The following is a 24,374-nucleotide window of genomic DNA, read 5'->3' on the forward strand; positions in this document are numbered from 1 at the left end:
GGGTGGAAAAGGACTTTTAAGTGTCATCCTAAAGCCATGATCCTGAAGAAAATAACAATAGATGTGTTTATTTATGTGAGAAACAAAACAAGAAAAAAAAAAAAAAAAAAAAAAAAGAAAGATATACTGGCAAAAACTATAAAACCAGGAATTGACATCCTTAATATATAAAGAACTCTAATAACTGAGAAAAAGACAAAGATTCCAAGAGAAAAATGAGCCAAAATCAGAAACAGGCAATTTGCAAACGAAGGCCAACAAAATACTGAAATCACAAAACACCAAAAACAAATGCAAAGCTGATCAACCTACAAGTAATGAAGTGTAGATTAAAACTACAGAGAGGAAATGGTTTGTCCAAACACTCACATAAAGAAACTAATCATGAGGACGTGGGGAAATGGAAACTCAATTATTCCTGGTAGGTGAAAATGAAAAGACTTCTGAAAAGCAGAATTGAATCAAAATTTAAAATGTGCATGTGTAATCCTTGACCTTGCAATTTTACTTAAGGAATTTACTTACTGTAAGACAAAAATCAGGTGGGTGAAAAAAAAAAAAAAAAAAAAAAGGGTAAATAAAAATATGTTCTCTTCAGCATTGTGCAGGATAATAGGGGATGGAAACCAAAATATTCAACAGCAGAATAAATCCACATAATGCAATACTATAAAATGCTCCAAATGAGCGACATACATATTTAAAATGGAAATGCTTGTGACACTATTGTCCCATTATCTGTATCTCCTTCTGTCCTTTTAAAGGAGAAACCCAAATCTCAGCTGGAATTATGGCCACCTGGCATAAAGGCTATTTCCTAGCTAGTCTCTCTTGCAACTAGATTAGCAATGTAAATTCTGGTCAAAAAGATAGATCAAAGTGGTATATGCAACTCTGAGAAACTAACAAGGGGAAGGCGCCTGTCTTTCTTTGCCTCTTCCTCCTTCCTCGAAATAAGGACTTGATGGCCTTAGATGAAAAAGTCACATTGGATCACAAAGAGTAAGCCACATATTGAAGATGGTGGCAATAAGGTGTCTAAGGATGATGGACCTGTAATATCAGCTCTGGACTATTTACCCTCAGACTTCACTATGTAAGAGAGAAACAAACATCAACCCTATTTAAGCCATGATTATTTCAGGCTTCCTATCATTCAGAGTGGAATCTAATCCTAAGAGATTTATAACTTTAGAGTTACTGATATAGGATATCAGTGCACACATCCACCACAGATTACCTGGCAAAATGTTAAACGGTGATTACTCTAAGCAGTGAGATTACAGGTAATTTTTGTTTCCTCCTTTATATCTTTCAATCATATTATGAAAAAAAAATTATGTACTGATTCTACAATAGTTATTTTTATTTTCAGAAAAGCATTCTAAAAATTCAAGTGAATTAAAAACCAAGTTTTATTTAGTCCCTCTGCAGAACTCTGATCAAATTCAGATTGATTTCTTTTTAAAAGAAACCATGTTGTGTTTGCCCGACAGTCTCCCACTGAATTGCAGTGGCTTGCCAAGCCCAGAAATAGGTTTTACCAGGCTGAATTTCTCAGGGTTCCTTCAAGAACCCTACAAAGAGATGGTAATCTCACAGGCAGCTTGCCAGTCTTCTACAAATTGCTCTTTATCATGGGGGGGGGGGGGGGGGCCAAGGTTAGCCAACAAGTCAACAATTTCATCCTCCAAAACTTTCAGGTCAACAATGTGTTGAGTTAAAGAAGCCAGACATAAATGAGAACACACATGAATGCATAACTAGATAAAAATTCATCAAACTATAAGCACACTTGAAATTTATGCTAGTTTAAATGTACGAAAATTATATTTAAAAAAATCCAAGGACAGCATCACACTTTCTAGTGATTTATCTATATTCAAGCTGTCGATGTAACCAAGAATATTCTATGCACTTATCAATTCTGTAGGAATGGGACCCTTGCCCAGCTTTTTCTCAATAGAGGTGAATGTCAAGGAATTCACTGTTTCTGTTCTCTCCTTTTTTTCCTATCTGGGTATTGTTCTTCTATGGTGCCCATCAATTTGTCCCACTGATTCTCCACATCCCTTTCACCTTCTGATGTATTTATCAATTCTGTTATTGCTTATGAGGTCCTCGTAAAGTACTTAGAAAAATCTTGTCCTAAGTAGGGTAATTCTGACTTTGTGCTTACTTTGATGCATTTGCTATCTTTCCTAATGCTTCTTGATTATATTTCACTTTTCAAAATATTTTCTGTAACTGCAATGAACCATACTTTTCTGATTTCACATTCTGAAGTTTTTCTTAAGTGTGTAAAATATAGTTCTTCTAATTCCTTTGACCTAGATTTCCAAAGGGATAAATTAAAAACTCTAGGTGTTTAAACATTCTTACTTTAAAGCTCCAAAACTTCATTGAAATATATATATATATATATATATATATATATATATGTAAATATCCTTACTCTGTGACTGTCCAAACCACTAAGTTTCGTATTCAAAGCCACCACTGTGGCTTCAATCTACCTTTCTAACTTTTGTTTCTCAGAAAGTTCACCCCTGACTCCAATGGCAGTGACACAAAACTCTTCTGACATATTTGCCAGCCAGCATACATTTCAAGGCCAACTCAGATTTTACTCTTCTAGACAACTTTGATTTTCTGGTTGCAATACATCCTTCATAATCCTAAACTTACAAACCCTACTACTGCCTTTTATCAAAGTCTGTTACTAAAACTACATACACTCTCACATACGTACACAGTATACATATACATAATATACTGTATCCATGGTTTGTTAAATAGTGAGTTATTGATAGTAGGATCTATCTCTTACTCATCTTTAGTATGTTCCATGACATCAAGGAGGTTTTGTATGTGATGGGCATTTAGTAGCATTTGTTGGATTGTACAGCCAAACAAAGGATTTTTGTTACTTCTTCTCTTTTCTGTTAATTTTAACTATCACATAGCCATTCATCAACAGTTTCTTCCTACTGGATCTACAGAGTTTGAATCAAACACAGCTTAAAATAAATAAGCCCCTGCCTAGGGCTCTGAACCCTTTTGTTTCTACAGAGATTTTTTTTGTTGGTGGTGGTGGGGTAATTATGTTTATTTTAACAGACCGATTTGTTTACATTTCTTGCCTTTATCAGGCCTGTCTCTTAAGTACAGAGACAGAAACTATTTCTGGCTGTTCTGTTTTCTAAGGAAACCCTGCAATTTTCTCTTAAGGTCACAGAAGTCTTTTACTTCTGTGAATCTGCTATACACCACCCAAGACTTTAAGTTCTAAAAACCATTGTTTTCTCAAAAGTCTGGAAATGGCTTGCAAGATATAATTAGCTGACTAGAACAAACAATACCCTACAACACAAATAGATCTTCCCCTTAAAAAATAACTTATTGTTGGTCTATGTGAAAGAATCTCACTTTCTTAGTGGCTAGAAAATTCTAGAGCAAGAAAGTAGCTAGTTACAGCATGTAAATTAAAATATACAAAAATTTCAAGCCAAAAGTTGATCTAATAGTTACATGTCGAATTAAAGCAGCATATCCATTCGTGTCAGAAATAGAACAGAGAGGCCTACCACTACCACTCCTGTTCCAAACTATCCTGCAAGTATAAGCCAATGTCATTACACCACAGGAAAACAATGAGTTTAAAAAGATTCTCTGCTATGGGGCGCCTGGGCAGCTCAGTCGGTTAAGCATCCGACTTCGGCTCAGGTCATGATTTCATGAGTCCCGTGTTGGGCTCTGTGCTGACGGCTCAGAGCCTGGAGCCTGCTTTGGATTCTGTGTCTCCCTCTCTCTCTGACCCTCCCCATTCATGCTCTGTCTCTGTCTCAAAAATAAATAAACATTAAAAAAAAAAAAAGATTCTCTGCAAAGTTATACACCTGGAAGACCCATAAGAATTAGTTGGAAAAACTACTAAAAATTAAAACAATTCAACAAGGGGCTGTAGAGAGAATACAAGAAAGAAATACCCATCTTATATGTAAACTATGTAGGAAAAGATTCCAATTACAGTAACAACAAAAAAAGATGTTTAAGATTTAAAGGAAAGCACATTTGTTCTTAGACTCAATTATATGTTGAAAGAAATAAGTCACTTCTCTCCTTACATTTTATAAATTTAACCCGATTCCAATAAAAATAGAAATATTTTAGTGGGAACTAATAATTTTAAATTTTATATGACATCTAAAATTCTAAATTTTATACAAAAAATAAATGTTTGACAGCAGTCTGGAAAATTCTAAAGTGAAGAGCAATGAGTGGGAACAAGTACTATAAGATATTAAAATACACTCTAAAACTACAAAAGATGAAATAGTTTAAGTACTGTAAAATTAATAGATCAAGTGGGATAAAAGAGTTGAGAAGGAAATAGAAACATAGATGCTTTTGTAAACACATAGAAGTATGTTCTACATCTTACACCTAGGAGGAAAAAATTTTTTAAAGTCTAATGACACACTATTTTTTCACTTTTCAGTGAGAAAAATATAAGACAGTGTGATGGTTACATTGCAGTGGTACACCGGGCTATGGTGCTGGAGAGTGTAATCTGATAGGTCTCTATGGGGGCATTTTGGCAATAAAATGAAATAAAAAATGCACATACCTTTTGAAACACCCACTTCACCCAGAAATGTATCCTACATACATCTAGAGATGCTCACAAAGGAGATCATCCTGCAACATGATTTCTAATTGCAAAAGATTGGAAACAATGAAATGCTCATCACTGAAGGTTTGGCCAGATAAATTATGGTATATCTAAACAATAAAAGACTACCAACTGATTTTTTTTCTAGCAATAGTATGATATATTTTTGAGATATGTTGACACTAATTTCATGTTATGTCTTATATTAGCAACAAAACCATGCCCTAAACAATGAATGATTTCAAAATCATTGTGAGGGATGTAGGTGCAGGGAGTAGAACTGTATCTTCCAGCCCAACATCCATAATTCTAAACTCAGCCTTTAGACAATGAAAATACAAAATGTCTGTTAGAAATATTTTTAAAGTATCTGAAAGGAGCACTGAAAATATTTTATTGCCTAGCATGAAAGTATTGTGAAAACAGATGACCCAAGATCTTATCGAATGCAGACTCTGACTCATTAGGTATGATTATATAGTGTTTTATAAAATGAAGCCGTGGTAGATATTGATATGAAATGATAGGTAAGATGCATTTCTAACTTAAAAAAGAAAAAGGAATTCACAAAACCAGTGTGGGTGGGATCTCACCGTGTATGTAAAAAAAATTTTTAAAAAGGATGGAAATTTTATATATGTAAGTCCACAGAATATCTCTGAAGGGTACACAAGAAACTGATCACTGAGACTGCTCGTGGGGAGGAAGACACAGATAGGAGATCTCTTCATTTTTTTTTTGTCCCTTAAACTTGTTGTACAGTTTACCCTTTTTAAAAGTTAAACAATGTACATGTATTACCTATCTAAAAAAATACAAAAAGATGCTCAATATCACCAAACATTACAGAAATGTAAATCAAAGTCACAGCGAGAAACTAGTTCACACCCAATAGGATGGGTATTATCAAAACAACTGAAAATGACAAGTGTTGGCAAGTGGTGAAGATGTGGAGAAATTAGAACACCTGTGTCTTGCTGCTCAGAATGTAAAATGGTGCAGGTGCATATGCTGTGAAAAACAAGTGTGTTCATTCCTCAAAAAGTTAAACTGAGAATTACCGCGTGATCTAGCAATTTTATTTCTGGGAATATATCCCAAAGAATTCAAACAGAGATCCGAAGAGGTATTTGTACATCCATGTTCAAAACAGTTTTATTTGCAATAGCCAAAAGGTACAAATGACCTAAGCGTACACAGACAGATGAATGGATAAACAAAATGTGTTATACACGGTTGATGGAGTATTATTCAGCCTTGAAAAGGAAGAAAATTCTGACACATGCCACAACATGGACAAACCTTGAAGATATTATGCTAAGGGATGTCTGGAGATCAACGGTGATGGTCACACAACAATGTGAATGTACTTAATGCAGCTGAATTGTACGCTTAAAAATGGTTAAAACAGTTAATCTTATGTAGTGTATATTTGACTACAATTTCTAAAAACCATAACACACAAAGAGAAAATCTGGAGACCTATATAGCAAGTAAAGAAAGTGAATCAGTCAATTAAAAATCTGTCCATAAAGAAAAGCCCAAATGACTTCATTGATGAATTCTATAAAACATTTAAATAAATGATATCAATTCTTTGAGCATTCTTCTAGAATACAGAGAAGGGAACATTTCCTAACTCACTCTATGAGAACAACATTACTCTGATACCAAAACCAAAGATCTCATAAGAAAACTACCGAACAGGGGCACCTGGGTGGCTCAGTCAGTTGAGCACCTAACTTCAGCTCAGGTCATGATCTCACTGTGAGTTTGAGTCCCACACTGGGCTCACTGCTGTCAGCTTTGGATCCTCTGTCCCTTCCCTGCTCACTCTCAAAAATAAACATTTGTTAAAAGCAGAAAAGAAAAGAAAAGAAAAGAAAAGAAAAGAAAAGAAAAGAAAAGAAAAGAAAAGAAACTACAGAACAATATCTTTTGTGAATATACATGCAAAAATCCTCAAGAAAATACTAGCAAACCAATTCCATTAATATGTTTAAAGGATTATACATCACGACCAAATGGGAATTATACCTAGAATGAAAGACTGACTTAATATTCAACATTCAATCAAGGTAACACACCATAAAAATAAAGGACAAAAACCATACAATCCTCTTGACATGTAAAGAAAAAGCATTTGGTAAAATCCAAGACCCATTCATGATAAAAATGCTCCACAAACTAAGGATAGAAGGGAACACCCTCAACCTGATCTACAAAAAAACCAAAGCTCATATCTAATCCAGTAAAGACTAAATCTCTTCCCCTTCAGACGGGGAACTGGGAAAAGATTCGCAGGGATGTCTGCTCACACTGCTTCTATTCAATATTTACTGGAGGTTCTAGCCAGTGCAATCATGCAAGAAAAAGAAATGAAAATATGGAGATATTAGAAATGAAAACTCTCCACACATAATAGCCCCAAAGTGAAAACAATCCAAATGTCTATCAAATGGTTCATGGATAAACAAAATGTGGCATACTCATATAGTGGAATATTATTGAGCAACATATGCTACAACATGGGTGAACCTCAAAAACATTATGCTAAGTGAAAGAAGTCAGACACAAAAGACTGCATACTGTAGGAGTCAATTTATATGAAATGACAAGAAAGGGCAAATCTACAAGACAGAAAGTAGATAAGTGATTGTCTGAGCCTGGAGATAGTAATGGGGATTGACTGCTAATGGGCACAAGGGATCTTTTTGGAGTGACAGAAATATTCTAAAAGTGGATTGTGGCGATTATTGCATATTTCTGTAAATTTACTAAAAGTTACTACATAGTACCCTTTAAATGCATGAATTCTGTGGTATGTAAATTATACCTCAATAAAGGTGGGGGTTATAATATCTACATTACTAAAAAAATTTGTAAATGTTTATTCATTTTTTGAGAGAAAGAAAGAGAGACAGAGCACAAGTGGGGGAGTGGCAGAGAAGGAGGGAGACACAGAATCTGAAGCAGGCTCCAGGCTCTGAGCTGTCAGCACAGAGCCTGATGCGGGGCTCAAACCCACAAAGTGAGAGATCATGACCAGAGCTGAAGTCAGCCGCTTAACTGACTGAGCCACCCAGGTGCCCCTCCTCTACATTATTAACACTACTGCTTGTTTACTCCTATTTCCACATGCTGGAAAAACATATGGGAAGGAAGACTTATTAAATCAGAACATCTAATTATGCCTTCCTCTATTTCACTGAAATTTAAAAAAATGCAAAAATATTGTATTTTGGAAAAGAGAATCTCTGCTTGGGCCATAAATCTGAGGAATGGATTATGCAAGACCTTTTATTATTCACCTCCTCCCACTCTTTCATAAACATGAATGATGAAAAATAAACTGTACCTTAAGGGCAAAAAGGGTGTTCGTTTTGCAACTTCTATTAAAAAAACACTTTCTTGAATATCATCTATCTGATTATATATCCTTGAGAGAGCTAAAGTTCATTCAGTTGCGCATTCAATAAATTTAAATGTTTTAGACCTTACAGGCATTTCCTTCAGATATATGGTCAATCAGGGACAATTGAAACTTCCTGTTTTTCTCACAGTAAAGTTCCCACCACATAGTTCTTAGACTTGATCACTGAGTGTCTTGGGGTTTTCAAACCGACTCTTTTCTTCTTACAGTGTTTCTTATTCCCCTTCATCCTTTTGGTTTGCAGCGTTGCCTTTTTTCTTAATCTCTGAAAATTCTGGCCCTTTTTCTTAGCCCTTCCTGATACATCAAGTTCTAGCTTCATCTCACAGGTTATTCCTTTTCTGGGGATGATGGGGGATCTCATCTGTCATTTACACACACCTGGTCTGGTTGCCTTTCCAGCCCATTTGATCCCAAAATACTGCCATCTTAATTACTACACCCATGCACATCAGCATTTTCAAAGCAACACCAAAAATTCTTTAAAAAATTCCTTTTAAAGACTCTTATGACACCACTGTTTTATCTGAAGAAACGTGTTCCCCTTTCCGGTACATTTTCCCACATCCATACATCACTACTGTAAGGACGTTTTACTAAATATGGCTGAAGTCTAAGAGACAAGAGGGTGTGTGGATTGATGAAAGGAAGTTGCATTAGGAAGACACATAGTAAGAGTAAAGAAACAGATGGCATTGTTGGCAAGGGGGAGGAAATGCATTCTCATACACTACTGGTACAATGGTAAACTAGCAGGCAAGTTGGCCATAATTGTTAAAATTTTAAGAAGGAATGTTCTTGGGTACAATTAAATGCATCGTTTGGTCATTACATTAAAAAAATGCTTGAGCCAGTGCCCAATGACATCTCCACATCAGGAAGTTCACCGTAATATTGTTTGAATTGCACCAGTAAGCCCACTAGACATTACTTTTCATAAAGGCAGGGAGTAAATCTGTTTTGTTCACTGCAATATACCCAGTACCTTGAGCAATGCCTAGCACAGAGGAGGAAGGTGTTCAGGAATATTTGTGAATGAATAAATGAATCATAATGGAGATCTGAGGGGTAGTTTGTGCCTGGACCTCAGTTGGTATTTAGCACGCCAGGAGCAAATTTTCCATTTGGAATACTGTATTTTACTGATTTTCAGGCCATGCTACACTCCTGGCCTTTGTCTGCCAAGTACACTCTACTGATCATCAGAGACAATGGTAGCAGGATTTGAGTGCTCAAAGCAAACCAGTCACAAAACAGATGTACTACTGCAGTTATATGCAACACTAATGATGTCATGCTTACATTGAGAGCCAATATAACTATTTCAATTCAACCATTATTTTCAACTATCATTGCTGAAAAAAATCTATGATTGGTACACTTTTTTTCTTTGCATTAAGTATAAAAGATTTATTCACAGTAATAATTATGACTTTGAAATGTCCCAAAGTAAAATATCTGTTTTTATCTCACAGCACTGCTGAACAAAGTATGTGACTTGGCCTTATGTTACATATTGCTTTTCAGTTTGAGGAAAGAAAGGAAAAACACCTATCATACCAAATACCAAGGTGGTGATAAAACATGACCTTTCTGAAGCTCAAAATGATATTACATCAAAAAGACACACGAGGGCACTCTAATCAACCAGCAAAAAGAAATAGAAAAGAGTGAAATAGGTTGACATTTTAACAATCAGTCTGAAATAGGTGAATTAATAAGCACTGGTAAAATTGTGAATGTTGGTAATTTATAGCAAGAGATTTTCTATTCTTCACCCAAGTTCTAAGAAGCCTAAAGGATTCTGCAATTCTGTAAACTGGAGAAATAAAATATCACTCTCAGATCCAAGTAAGGATTAACCACACCCATCCTAATAATTTGTTACATTGACTTTGTGGTAGAATTTGCCCCTTTCAAGTAAAGATCTTGTAGATCATCTACAATTCCAGTTGGTATTTTATCTGTCCTTCACAGGGAACAGTCCATGAATCCATTTCTCTGCTCCATCTGTTTTCCTAGGAGAAATGGTGAGTGAAAAGTTTGAGCCTTCCCCCAAATGAAAATAGTACTTTGTATAAAGAATAGATCACTGAAGAACATCTCCTGGCCTTCTTGAATTTTTTAATTTGTAAATACAACTATAGCATACAATTTCCTCCATCAAATTAAAAAAGTATAGCATAACAAGCATTTAAATAACCTTCCTTTCAGGGGCGCCTGGTGGCTCAGTTGGTTGAGCTTCTGACTTTGGCTCAGGTCATGATCTCACGGTCTGTGAGTTCGAGCCCTGCGTCGGGCTCTGTGCTGACAGCTCAGAGCCTGAAGCCTTCTTCAGATTCTGTGTCTCCCTCTCTCTTTGACCCTCCCCCGTTCATGCTCTGTCTCTGTCTCAAAAATAAACAAACATTAAAAAATTTAAAAAAATAAATAAGTAACCTTCCTTTCAGAACTTTAACAAGACAGCAACAATAACTACAGAAAGCCACGGACTCTGAGGTAATCAGGCTCATTCATTCACTAAGGATTATCACTAATCTTAAAGTCACATTCAAATTTGTGCCTCAGCAAAATCCCAATAATTCCCTGTCATCAATCTTTGGGGTCAAACGTAAAAATTAAAATAGAAAGTATTAAACTTTGAATGCCAGTATACTGTGGTTGCATAATAAATCTTTGTTGGCTTAATAAACTAGAAGATTCTCTCCATGTCTGGAACTATCTATAGAAAGTATGACAGGGGTGCCTGGGTGACTCAGTCGGTTAAGCGGCCGACTTCGGCTCGGGTCATGATCTCGCGGTCTGTGAGTTCGAGCCCCGCGTCGGGCTTTGTGCTGACAGCTCAGAGCCTGGAGCCTGTTTCAGATTCTGTGTCTCCCTCTTTCTGACCCTCCCCCGTTCATGCTCTGTCTCTCTCTGTCTCAAGAATAAATAAACGTTAAAAAAAAAAAAGTATGACACATGCTGCATTCTTGCGCACTGCTTCTTTTATTCATTCACTTTAATCTTCATCTATTTGAATGACTAAATTCCTGGATATGATGTTCCAAACTCAATTTGTCAACGTATTCAGTATTTTTTTGTTCCACAAGGTTCTTGTTAAAGACCGTGATGAATTCCAGTTTCTATCCTTGGCTGAATTGGCCATCGGGGCATAGCTAATTATGCCGTTAATACTAATAATAGAACATGCTGTAAAATATCCTGATTTAGAGGATACACTTCCAATTTTCCAGTTCTTTAAAAATGATTCTGGTTAACTGAAGGTGCCAATAAAATTTTTTCAGTTAAATAAAGCCACCTGAATACTGCATGATATTGTAGACAGTCATTAAGATCCTTTTGAGTTAGTATCTCTCTAGGGAGGAGATATCCAAGGATTACTTTATAATGATATCCATGGTCTTCCCTCGGGTGCGTGAAAAGCCACGAGAGTGATGTGTAAAGTTAAGAGAACTATAAATGGTATTACAGAGGCTAAACTGAGCAGTATAAAACTAACCTGAGCACGCAACCTCATTGGTATGATCTGATATGGAGCCCTTTATATTATCAAGGAAGTTTCCCAACTTTGATTTCTTTACCCGTAATCTTTTTCAAAGATCTAACTTAATCACATTTAAAGCTAATTTAAAAACAGCCTTCAGGGGCACCTGGGTGGCTCAGTACGTTAAGCATCAGACTCTTGATTTTGGCTCAGGTCATGATCTCACAGCTGTTAAGATCGAGTCCCACGTCAGGCTCTGTGCTGTTAGTGCAGGGATTCTCTCTCTTCCTATCACTTGCTCGCGTGCTCTCTCAAATAAATAAGCTTAAAACGCACTCTGGCTTCCTTTTATCAAGAGATCACCTAACATATGCCACGCATTGTGAAAGGTGCTGGAATCCCTGCTTTCATTAGACAACAGACTCTTGAGGAAGGAATCTTGGTTCTACCACTTTTTCATCTGTGTAACTTTGAGCCACTTCACTTCCTGAGGCTCAGACTTTTTATCTGTAAAATGGGAATACTATCACCTAGATCAAAGGAGTAAGTGGGACACCAAATAGCAAGGCCCAGCACACAGCAAATTGCTACTTAAACACTCCTTAATCTTTTCTTATCAACAGTCACAGATCTTGACAATCTTTCAGAAATTATTCAACTACTATTCAGTGGCATCATACTATGTGTCAGGCCATGGGAATATATGAGGGAGGACAGACGTAAAACCAACAACTGCCACAAAAAGAACATGCGCCATGGAAGGATATAACAGGGGTGCCCAATTCAAGGAATCCTTGAAGAAGTGCTCAACCAAGACCTGACCTATATGAAGAAAGTGGGCAAGCAAAAAAAGTGTTGTAGGTGATGCAACACATTTAAAGTCCCAGAGACAATGGAGAGCTGAAGGACCTGGAAGATGTGCAATACGGTTGAAACCGGACAGCAAGGGAGATGAGGGCTAGACAGAAGCCTGAAAAGGTAGGCAGGGTCATATTTTGCAGGACCAAGTAAGCCAAATTAAGAATTATAAGACCCTATCCTAAGGGCAAAGGAAGCTACTGAGGGGTTTTATGGAACTCTGCAATTTAAAAAAAAAAAAAATTTTTTTTTAACGTTTATTTATTTTTGAGACAGAGAGACACAGAGCATGAACGGGGGAGGGGCAGAGAGAGAGGGAGACACAGAATCGGAAGCAGGCTCCAGGCTCTGAGCCATCAGCCCAGAGCCCGACGCGGGGCTCGAACTCACGAACCACGAGATCGTGACCTAAGCTGAAGTCGGACACCCAACCGACAGAGCCACCCAGGCGCCCCATGGAACTCTGCAATTTAAAATAACTTCTGGGATGCAGAGTAAAGAACAGACTGGATGGAGTTAAGATTGAATGCAGGGACTGGGCACGTGGGTGGCTCAATTGGTTAAGCGTCCAACTCTTGATTTCAGCTCAGGTCATGATCTCAGGGTTTGTGGGTTTGAGTGTCAGCCACTGCCCTGACAGTGTGGAGCCTGCTTGGGATTCTCTGTCTGTCTGTCTGTCTGTCTCTCTCTCTCTCTCAAAAATAAACATTTGAAGAAGATAAAAGAAAAATAAAGATTGAATGCAGGGAGATCAGTTAAAAGGTATTGTTGAATTCCAAGTGTCAAGTGAAAAGAGCCAGTACAAAAGCAGTATTAGTGGGAGTGGAGAGAAACAGACTTGTTCAAGAACAGATGGAGAATCAACAAGATATGGTCAGATTGTGCATGGGGAGGGTATTTTGGGAAGTCATAATCTCAAAAACATGGATGTGCTCAATAAAATATATTTCTGTGTTTCATGATATAAATGTAAAACATGACTTATTACCACATTATTCCTGAAGCAGTGCACAAAGTTAAAAATTTTAGGCCATCAGATGATTTATTTCAACTTTATGGGAGGCATGACCCACAAAAGAAGTCTTAGTGAGTGTCAATGGTTTTGAAACCACTTTGCTATGTTGACAGTAATTCCACATTAAAGATCATCTAACCACCAAATGAGTTTTAATATGTAACACATGGATTGAAAGTAAAGCGGGAGGGACTATAGATAGAACACTTTCTCTTCCTTTGAGGCACATTTTGGTTAACAAAAAAAATTTTTTTTAGGGGCGCCTGGGTGGCTTATTGGGTTGGGCATCTGACTTCGGTTCCGGTCATGATCTAGCGGTTCGCGAGTTAGAGCCCGAGTCCGGCTCTGTGCTGACAGCTCAGAGTCTGGAGCTGGAGCCTGCTTGGGATTCTGTGTCTCCCTCTTCCTCTGGCCTTCCCTGCTCACACTCTGTCTCTCTCAAAGATTAAAAAAATTACATTAAAAACATTAAAAAATTTTTAATCTTTATTTATTTTGCCCCAGGCGTATTTGGTTCTTAAAGGAAAAAATAAGTTACTTTTTCCCATGTTTCACATTTGTAAATAAATTAAGCAGGAGGATATTATGAGCAAACCAAAGTTTATGTAAACTTGGCTCTCCGATACTCAAATGAGTTTTGATGGAAAAAATTGTTTCACATTTGCATGCCTTCTCAGTAAGCACACCAAATGTGATTTATCCTTTATGAGGAACATGGTCTGTGTTCCAACCACTTAAGTGCAATTTCTTTGTACCTGAAACCAGAGCCCTCTTCATGGAAGGCCTACTCATTTTCCTATCAGTTTGAGTCTTGTCTATCTCCCTCCTCTCTCCCACCCCATTATCCTTTCAATTCCCCAAACCCTGAACACGCTCTTCTTTTACCATGATCATAATGCATTATAATTTTGCCTCTTTTCTGTCTTCTTCATTAAATTACATACTTCTTTAGGGCAAGGCAGTGACCTTCAATTCTGCATTCTTACATGTTTTTACATGCTGACCCAGGAACAAATTAACAGTCAAGATTTACTGATCTGTACCCTTCTCCCTACATAAACAGCTTGAAATGGAAGCAGTTTTGAAGTTAAATCTACTTTAATACTTTCTGTGACTTCTTTTCAGAAAACAACTGACACTTCACAGAGTATATGTCTATAGTATGTGTGCGTGGGTGTGCGCATATGGGCACACATGCTTTGGAAAGTATGTTCAATAGGAAAACAAACCTTTTGTTTTTGTATAAAAATCACAGAAAGTAAAGCTTGACAATACTTGGCTGCAGGAACAGGAATTTTAAAAGGTTGAGAAACAGTATCTCACACCGAATTATGCTATTAATTCCATACAGGTAGAATAAACTAGGTAGATTACACAATATGAGTAAAATGGCCCAAAATAAAGGTCTTGGAAGCTTTTCTGTATGCCAAGTATTTGGGTTTTGTGATACAAAGACTTCTCCAGATATACCGGCATGTTCCCTCTAACCTTGGCTCATGCAGTCCCTAGGTTGGAATGCCTTAATACTTCCTCAGTCCACTGTTACAGGATTGAAGACTCAAATCTTCCAAGATCACACCCTGACTTTGTCCCTCTCTGAATTCCTAGGGCAGTTAAAAGTCTATAACACAAAATTTAATAAGTGATTACCCTCTGCTCAGTATTTTCTACTCTACTCATATCTAACCAAAGCACGTGAACGGTGGGAAAAACGCTAATCAAGTGTAAGCAGCATGAAAGAAGTTAACCTATTACAACACTCACGTGGCAGCTGAGAAACAAAACCACCCTGGCTCGTAAAGCCCAACTTTAGTTTGTAGAAGAAATGCGACAGAGTGAACGTCTTTAACCAAAGGGACCCGCTAATGGATGGATAAGATCTCCGGGTAGCTGGGGGTGAAGAGTCGGGGGAATAAGATTCAAACCTCCTCAACACAGCAGTTTTCCTTGGTCCACCCCACTGTCTACTTCCCTTCCCAAAGTGGAAACGACGAAGTCCAAAAGGATATGGCATCACCTTTGCCCTCTGACCTAGGAGCGGAGACTCACCAGTTTCATATTGGACTTTTGGTTGCTCAGTACCAGACACATCCACTTCTCAAACGCAGAAAGCGTCTTCCGGTTCAATCTCTGCCACTAGCCCGCCGAGAGCATCGCGGGACATGCAGTTCTTTTTCTCTACGCCCCCTTCCCGGGGCATGATGGGAAATGTAGTCCTCTCCTCCGTGCATCATGGGAACTGTGGTCATCTTTCTTTTTCGTCCCATTCCTCTCCAACACCTCCCTCGGTCAGCTCAAATTCATCCCCGCCGCCAATTCATCCTCCCTCTGCACCCCAGCATGATATCATGCCCCCTAGCCCGGCCTGGGACCCACGGTATTCTGGGATGTGTAGTCCCCATGGCTCTGGCCGCCCCTTTCCCCTCCTCCCTGTGGGAAGGCAGATGGGCGCGGGACTTGCCGGGATCTGTAGTTCCCTGGGGCCTCTGGATGCCAAGTTCCGAGCTTTTACTCAAGGGAGGCAGGAACTACAACTCCCAGGGCCGCCTGGCTGCAGCAGGTGGGAGCGGGGCTGTTGATATCAATATGGCGGTTGTCAGCCAGACAAAGACAGTCAGTCTGATGTGATTGAGACAAGGGAGGTTTTCAGGGGGAGACTGGGAGATAGGGGCCTCCCCTCCCCCTTCTCTCTTCCTGTGCCGGCCCTCAACCCCTCCCCAGTCCCCTCCCGACTGGCGCCCCACGCGGAAGACACCCCTCCCCCTCCCGCTTTCCCTCCTCCCTGCCTCAGCCTTTCGTACTGGGACGTTGGGGAGGGGGCTGTGCCGGGCGGAGAGAACTCAGCAAGGATTCTGAGGTGAGTCGAGCGGTTTTGAAGCCGGACTACCTCAAGTCTCTTTCCTCACTTCTTTCTCTTCACTTTTTTGTTTTTTGAGGGGTTTTGGGGAGAAAGTGAGTGGGCTGGGGATGGGTCTCTTAAGCGGCCCGATTGAGAAGAGGGAGGAAACGGGGCTTCCGAGTGGGTAACCCGAACGCAGGGTGTGGGGTGGGGCAGTTTGTGGGGGGCGATAATTGAAAGGCGTCGACTGCTCCCAACTCTTTTCTCCTGGTTTCCTCCACTGTGGGCGGAAGGTTTGAATCCTGGAGGTGGGTCTCCTGTTTGGAGTTGGGAAACTGCGAGCTGAATTTGAGGTGTGTGGATTTGTTTGGGGTTTATAAGTGTGTTTTAAACTGTGTGACGTGTACTTGTGTGATGTGTTAGTAACGAATAATGTCTGTAGATACGAAGTTAGATAGCTGGAGTCATAGCTTTTAACTGGGCCTGGGCAGAGAAGCGTGCGTGAGGTCCCGAGTCCTGGACCTCTGGGCTGGCGACGTGGTGCGGGGTAGCTGGGGTTAGCAACTCGTTTGTGTCCCATTGCCGGCTCACACTTCTCCCCGCCTCCGCCCCCTCCCCTGGACAAATCTCCACCCCAAACTCCGGGCTGAAGAATTTTAGAAATGAGGTGGTTTGGAGATGGATTTTTTGCATCCTTAAGTCCATAGATAGGTGGGAAAGGAAAAGTGTTCTTAATATTTTATTCCGGAACCGTGTTTTGGTTACACTATTGGGGCTACTTTGAAAGGAGTCCTCCACCCACCCTCACCCCGAAACAGTAGGTAGATGTATCTTGTCGTCTTCACGTTAAATGAAATAAACATTACTTAAGGTTCGGGGGCGTGCTGTGGGGGTCTGGAGTGCTGACATGTGTATGCGTCTCTGTGTGTCTACTAAGGACATAGAATGACTGTTGTGTATCTTAAGATAGGGAGACTTATTTTCGTAGTAGGAAAACTGTTAAAAATTATTTGGGGCGGGGGGGTAGCAGAAAAGCGCTGCTTGTATTTTTCTTCTACCCCACCCTGTTCTGTTTCGGATTTGTCTGAAGCTCGTATGGAAGAGTGAGGAAGCATTGGGTGAGTGAAGGATGGAAGGCAGTTGACATGAAAGATACTATACTGTGTAAAGTTTGAATGGTGTAAAGTGATTGCTGCTTTTTACCCTGAAGCTTTAAGAAACCCTTATGTATCTAATAGGATAGAATGATGTGACTAGTTCATTTCTCTCGGATCCTTCACGTATAGAAACCTCTGTCTTCCCTTCCCTTCTTCCTTCCCTTCTTCGTTGTTTCAGTCCTTTCTTTCTTGGCATGCTACATTTCTTTTCCTGGATGGACATGATGCCTCTTGTGCCTGTTTGTTTAGTTTGTGCTAATATGATTGTGCTTTTTGTGGTTTTGCTATAAAATGCATCATTAGATGAAGAGGACTTGCATTTGTTTTTATTTTGCATTTATGCCACAGGTAATTGTCACATCAGGATCGAAGTGCTTTGCATTAAACTGATTTTAAAATTGCACAACTAAGTTGTTAGAGCTAGGTGAATTGGAATATTTGAATTCTGATTTTTTCTCAAGTTTAAAGTAGAGTTATAAAGGCAAGAGGATTGCAACATCTTTTTTTTTCTCACAGTCTTTAATATTTAATAACATTACACCAGGAGAATTTAAGACCGTATATTTGTAGTTTTTTCAGTCCAAAATTGAAAATTTTCCACTAACCCTTCTGTGACAGGTGTGTGTGTGTGTGTGTGTGTGTGTGTGTGTAATGGACCTTTACATGACTAAAGGAATTGGCATAATTGCTCTTTTAACTGTTGAGACTTCAAAGCATTTACATATTGGCTCCAAATTGATCAATTCTTGAACCTAAGAGTAAAGGACCTCAGATTCCATAAAAACTGAAAAGTCACATAGATATAATATGTGGTTTTATGGTATGTCTTATAACGTAGATTTGAAATTTCTGCAGTTGATCATTCACACAGATAAGCTGACTATAAATATGAGGTAGTATGTAGATTTAGATTGACCTGAATAGAAAAAAAACTTGTGTTTTTTAAATCTCAAATTTAGGCTATGTTGATACAAGGCTGAACCTTTGATTTGTTACCAGACTAGGATTTCCACAATTTTTTGTTTTAATCTTCTATCTTAACCTGAAATATTACTTTGCCAAAACTGGAGGAAAATCCTGTATAATTATATAATAGAGTATACATTTGCTGAAAGATATCCTTTTAGATGTAGTTTTTAGATGTTCAGTACTATTTTAGAAATAAAAACTCAAATGTTAAGAGTTGGTAAAATATTATCTTCCCACCTTCCCTACCTCAGATTTTCTTTTTGTTTTCTCCGTGGAAATGCAAAGTTACTTACTGGAAAAGCTTTCATTAAACTTTTCTGACTAGTAGTCTGGTTGAAATCACTAAAGGTAAACCAAACCTATTCCTTGCATTTAGTGGAGGTGATTCTGTTGCATTTAAGCACTGAGCATTAAAATGATGTAAAGCCTTTACTGCAGGTTAAAACATAAAACACTGTCAGCGTGTGGAAGTCATATGGTTTATGAAAAAAGTAGAAAATCAGGGCATTGGTGCCTGTCCAGCTTAAAATTTCATCCTGTAACTGTGAAAGACACATTATTTGATATGATTGCTTCTAAAAAATGTTGCCGTATTATGGGAAGTTGAGAATCCAAACTGTTTTTAACCAATCTGTTGCTAGTTTAGTGTATTGCATATCATGAATACTGTGGTTGCAAATGTGCATCAGGGAGCCTTTAGGGGTCAGCTTTATGTTGAATGTCTTTGGTGAGGCTTCGTTTTCACTGGTGTATGAACAGATTTCACTCTTCTTAGCACAAATCCATAGTTGAAGCATCACTAATAGTATTGGTAAATTATAAAATATATTGCAACAAATCTCATAAGTTAATCATTTTTAAAAAATAGAGGTAACCAGTTTATGGCTGTTTTTGTGGAACGTGTTGAAATGGCATTGCTTGTTTCAGTAGATGTTGAACACATTGGGGATACTTATACTAAGTTTGTTCTTTGGGGTCTTTTGTATGTTATTTTCAGTCCATCCACTTTTAAATGTTGCAGACAGCTTCCGTGTTTCTTGTAAAACCATGTTTGCTTTTTTGGTTCGTTTCTTTGCAGCTCTTGCATCTATTATTTTTGTCTGCAGATCTTTAAACTTGAAGTATTTCTCTTGGAAATTAGAAATTTACCCTAGGGTGTCATTTTTCATAAATGAAAGTTGGTGTACCACTCAGCCTTTTAAAAATGTGAACATTTATAGGTAACTAGAAAGTGCTCAGTGAAAATGTGTTGAATTTGTTTGTTTTGAGAACCTGCTTTATTTAGTTTTTTTGGCTTCCAGAGTTAATTTTGTAGCTCCCTTTGCTTTTTGGCTGGATTTTCTCTTTAACTGCTGGGTTTTGCTTCTCAATTTAGTAGAACTTTAATTTATAAAAAAAATTGTTATGAGTGGAAATCACAGCTTGTCTAGAGTGTCATATAGCTATATTTACATATGCACTCACATAAAGCACCATTATGTTTGTTTATATATGAAATTGGTGTATATTTGTGAGACATACAGCCTGTAAAAAAGGAATCTGAACCATAGATAACAGGAAGCTAAACAGTGGCTCAAACTAGAAACCAGAGTAACTACCACCATATGCTGTCCACATGATAGGAACTATGGAGATTTTCAGCATCATTATAAAGCATTATTTTAACAGATTCTGCCAAAATCTGTTTCTCTCAAAATGGAAGCTATTGGTATTGAAATTTTTCTCAAAATAGTATTAATTAGTAGGTGACTTAGATTCCTAAGTGCAGCTGTCTCCCCACCTGACCCTTACAGGTCTTAGGGCCCAACATAACTAAAGATTTTTCTGATTATTTGAGGTATAACTTCTAGTTAGAGACTGTTTAAACTTAATCCAGTGCTTTAGATAACTTGCTTTTCTTGATCTTAGATGAAACAAGTTGGAAATTTACTATAACATGTCTTGGACACTTTCCAAGAGCATTTAGTTACTGGAAGTCTGTGGCTCTAGCATAGTTTTACCCTTACAATGGTAATAAGGTTGAACTCACAGTAAGTTTTTCCAGTAGTTATTATAATTCTGATGCAGTACTTTACAGATCCTTGACTTGGGGTATAAGTAAGGATAGCAGTTTTATTTTTGCTTTTTCATTTTTCAAAGGAGAAAAAACTATATTTAGCTTCGAAGTTATGAGTTATTTACTTTTTTTGAATCTTACAATAGGTGTCTATAGACCCTTCCTTATAAATGATCAGATGAATCTAATTTATTCAGAGGGCATTTAGGTTTTTTTACAACTTAGAATGCCAGTTAGATAAGAATGTTTACTAAATTGCACATATTCTCAGTAGCTTCTCTGTATTTTATGTTCAGTGATAGTCTGTGTGTGGTTTATCAAAAACATTTAATAGCTCTCTTTACTGCATACATATTAAACAATTAGTGTGGTGTTGCCAAGGGGCAGTCATTTTAATGTATATAGTTACAGTTTTCAGAAAGGGGAAAGTCAAATGCTGTGGCTATTGCTGAAATGAAGATGACCCGAGACTAAATTTATCTGCTTTAAGATTTTGATACAGTAGTGGTGTGATTAAAATGTGAAGCGGTAGGGTGGGGCCTAGTCAGTCAAGACTTGAGTTATTCTGATTCTCCACATCCAGTCATAGAATCAAGTTGATTTTATATCCTTTGTATCTATCAGTTCACTTTTCATTATATGCTATTCCCTCAATTCAGGCCTTTATCATTTCTGTCTTGCCACATTCAGTCTCTTAACTAATCTTACTACTTTCACTATTTTTCTTAGTCATTTTTCACTCCTACTGAGTGATCTTGCTAAAATAAAATGTGAATTTGATTGTTGGCCGTAACTTTGCCTGTAATCCTTCAGTGGCTCCCCAGCCTTTCAAATAAATCTAAACTGTCATTCCACCTGTGTCCCAGTCCTGGCTTTGCTAATTACTGGCTATGTGACTTTGGGTAAGTCATTTATCTGTCTGTTCCTCATTTTCCTCATCTGTAGAATGGGGATAAACAGTCCGCACTTTATAGGATTATCATGAGCCCTTAGAATGCTGTTAAGTCCCTAGAATACTTCAGGCATATCATAAATGTTAACTATTATTATTATCATGTTATTCCATGTATTTTGTGTTCTGGTTCCTGCCTTGTATTTTATCATTATCAACTCCAGACCCTATGCCTTTGCCATGCCAAACTACTGGTAGGCCAAACAGGCACTCTTTAGCATAGATAAGGAGGGTGGGGTACATTATTAGTCTGTAAGGGTTGCAATTGTTAGTAATGTCTTCAAAAGTAAGGAATTAATTGTGAACTTTAAAACCTATTGCTGTATAAAGAATGATAGTATATTCTGTTGCTTTGGCTTCTGTTTTTTCCTCTCTAAATAAAAGGCAGTATTAGATTATTGCCTAATTCAGACAATTCAAAGTTTATTTTTTTGCCTTGTTAATACATTTTTATGTTTCTAACATAGTTTCCCCCTTGCTAATCCAACCTATTCATCTTCTTACCTAACTTCATGAAAGCCCTTTAAATCTGTATAGTTTCTTTCACTTTTTTCCCCACACATCCAAATTCTTACTCTATTTCAGTTTTTTTTTTTTTTTTTTTGTTTTTTTAACATGGCTATAGAGACAGTTGAGTAGTTGCATTATGGGATTTGGAAGCTTCTTTGACAAACATCTGTTTTATTTACGTACTAATATTTATACTTGAGGTTGGGTGGCTAGTTTATTTCTACTGCTTCAGTTTGATTTTCCAAAGTGGTAGATGATACACATATGGCAATTTATATTTGGGTCTCATTCCTCTCAAGGAGGAGAAAGAATGTTCTGTTTTTACCAAATGAGACAAGGATAAATGTTACCCAAAACTATGGTATAGAGGCAGCAAGATGATAGCTAAGGTACCAGTCCAGATAAAATGTAATTTTTGTAGGAGGCTAATTATGACTGTAGTTTGCAGTCATTTAGCTGGGCATATACATTCATGGAACATAATTGTTCATCGTGGAGAACTTGAAAGTAGCTGTTCTGAATATTATCTTATTTGGTTGAAAATCCATTTTCTGGAGTCAAAGATAGCCTATGTTTAGTTTTACATAGTAGCTGTTTAGAACCATTCAGGACAAGAATATTGCTGTACACTCTGTTGTCTGAGGAAGACCTCTCTGAAAGATGGCATGATGTATTTATTTGAAATTCTGTATCCTCTTTTCCAATAAACTTCATTTTCCTCCAAAGGTGGTAGGTCTAAAGGTTAAATAAAAATATTTTTTAGTTTTTGCCTTCAAAAAAGTACTTTCTTTTAGTAAAGTATAATAATTTAAAAATAAATCTATTACTTTTATTTCAATGCAACACAGCCATCATCCACCTTGTCTTCCCTAAAACAGGAATTATTTACAAGAGTACAAGTTAGTAGTTACTTCCATTTTAAGTTTCCATTTCTGAAACAGAATGTCTTAATTGACAGCATGTCAATTAAGTGAGTTCACTATGTTATTGACAATGTAAGTTTGTATGTATAAAAGATTAGGTCTCTACTTTCTGGTCAGCTAAATAGGCTATTTAGGTTAATTAAAAAAAATATATATGGTATTTTTGTTACTAATTAAAGTAATACGTTGTTTGCTTATTCATTTATTTGAATTATTATTCATTTTGAAATAATTGTAGATTCACAGGACGTTGCAAAATAGTAGAAAGGGCCCTATACCTTTCACCCAGTTTCCCCTAATGGTTACATCTTATGTAACTTCAGTGCAGTATTAAATTGGGAAATTGATATTGGTACAGTGTATGTTATAGTTCTATGCCATTTTATTATGTGTGGATTCTATAACCACCACCACAATCAGATACTATTCAAGAACTATTCTGTTGTTATAAAGATTAAGTCCCCTCTTAGTCATAAATTTTGTTTTGTCAAATATAACTAAGGAGAAGGACACCAATTAACCAATTATTGAATCAGTAATTTCACTCTTTTGCCTTTTGTAGTAGTTCAGAAATTCTTTTGGCACATCTTGAAATTTCTTATGGAAAATTCCAATGAGACTTTCTTGTGAGAATTTAAAAATTGGCAAGCTTTACTTAATTGAGGATTTTATAATATTAATACCCATTAAACTTGTTAGTAAAAGTTAGTAACCTTGACATTTTTTGGTAAAGTGCAAGTTTTAAATGAATTCAAGGCTTAAGTGATATATTCTTGCCAGACTGGAAGTATGCTAGAATCTGTATAAGATAACCAAATTATAATTATTCTGATGTTAGTTTGGTCTTTAACAGTGTTAAAACAAACTTGCCAGATTAATTGATTGTGAGCTCATGTGGTAGTTTTATTTTGGATTTGTTCTAAGGGAACGCTCTTCAGAGAAAGTCAGTTCAAAGATTATTTCCAGAGAAAGGATCTGTAGAGGAAAAAAAGGGTTCCAGATACTATTGTTAGTCTAGGTACAAGAAGGGACTATCAGGTTAAAGGCTGGTTACAGGACTGACCTTTGCCTCCTCTTTATCAGTTGTGTAAATTAAGAAACCTGTCTTTAAAGATGAGGCTATTAATTTAATATACTACTAATTATCATAGACATCAGATAACAAAGATCTGCTTTAAACAGGCTAACAAAAGATTTTCAAACACGTTACCAGAAAAGATATATCTGTGGGCTTTTTCTCCTCTGAGTTTGAGACAGTTTTTGTGCACAATGATAATTTCCTTTGAAAACATCAATTAAATTCTAATTTGTTTCATTGACAAGAACATCGCAAGTATTGGTGGTACTTTCTCATAAGTCAGGTTCGTATTTAGAAAACTTTTTGGCTAACCTGAAATTTCACTTCCTGGTGCAATTTTTTTTTTCCTCTTTGGATTTATCTGTTGCCAGCTTTTTATTTATCTCGGTGTATAATCTAAAAAAAAATAGTATTTTAATCAG

General features: G+C 37.3%; 2 protein-coding genes across 10 annotated transcripts in view; one reads left to right on the plus strand and one right to left on the minus strand.

The window, feature by feature from the left end:
* The window catches only part of INTS9 (integrator complex subunit 9), a 102,936-nt gene extending 87,298 nt beyond the window's left edge, over window positions 1-15,638 (minus strand). The window contains exon 1 of one of the 2 annotated variants that reach the window (XM_030312687.1): window positions 15,518-15,638. In XM_030312687.1, the coding sequence (XP_030168547.1) occupies window positions 15,518-15,559 (42 nt within the window). In that variant the 5' untranslated portion in view covers window positions 15,560-15,638. The remainder of the gene's footprint in view (window positions 1-15,517) is intronic. The other variant, XM_030312686.1, reaches the window with a different exon arrangement.
* Window positions 15,639-16,017: 379 nt separating this feature from the next.
* Window positions 16,018-24,374, plus strand: part of HMBOX1 (homeobox containing 1) — a 196,402-nt gene continuing 188,045 nt past the window's right edge. For 7 of the 8 annotated variants that reach the window (XM_032592873.1, XM_032592874.1, XM_030312688.1 and 4 more), the window contains exon 1: window positions 16,039-16,325. The gene's annotated coding sequence lies outside the window, so the exon portion shown is untranslated. Of the gene's footprint in view, window positions 16,326-24,374 lie in introns of all 8 variants that reach the window. The other variant, XM_030312693.2, reaches the window with a different exon arrangement.

This window comes from Lynx canadensis, chromosome B1 (assembly GCF_007474595.2).
Source record: "Lynx canadensis isolate LIC74 chromosome B1, mLynCan4.pri.v2, whole genome shotgun sequence".
NCBI classification, from domain to species: Eukaryota; Metazoa; Chordata; class Mammalia; order Carnivora; family Felidae; genus Lynx; species Lynx canadensis.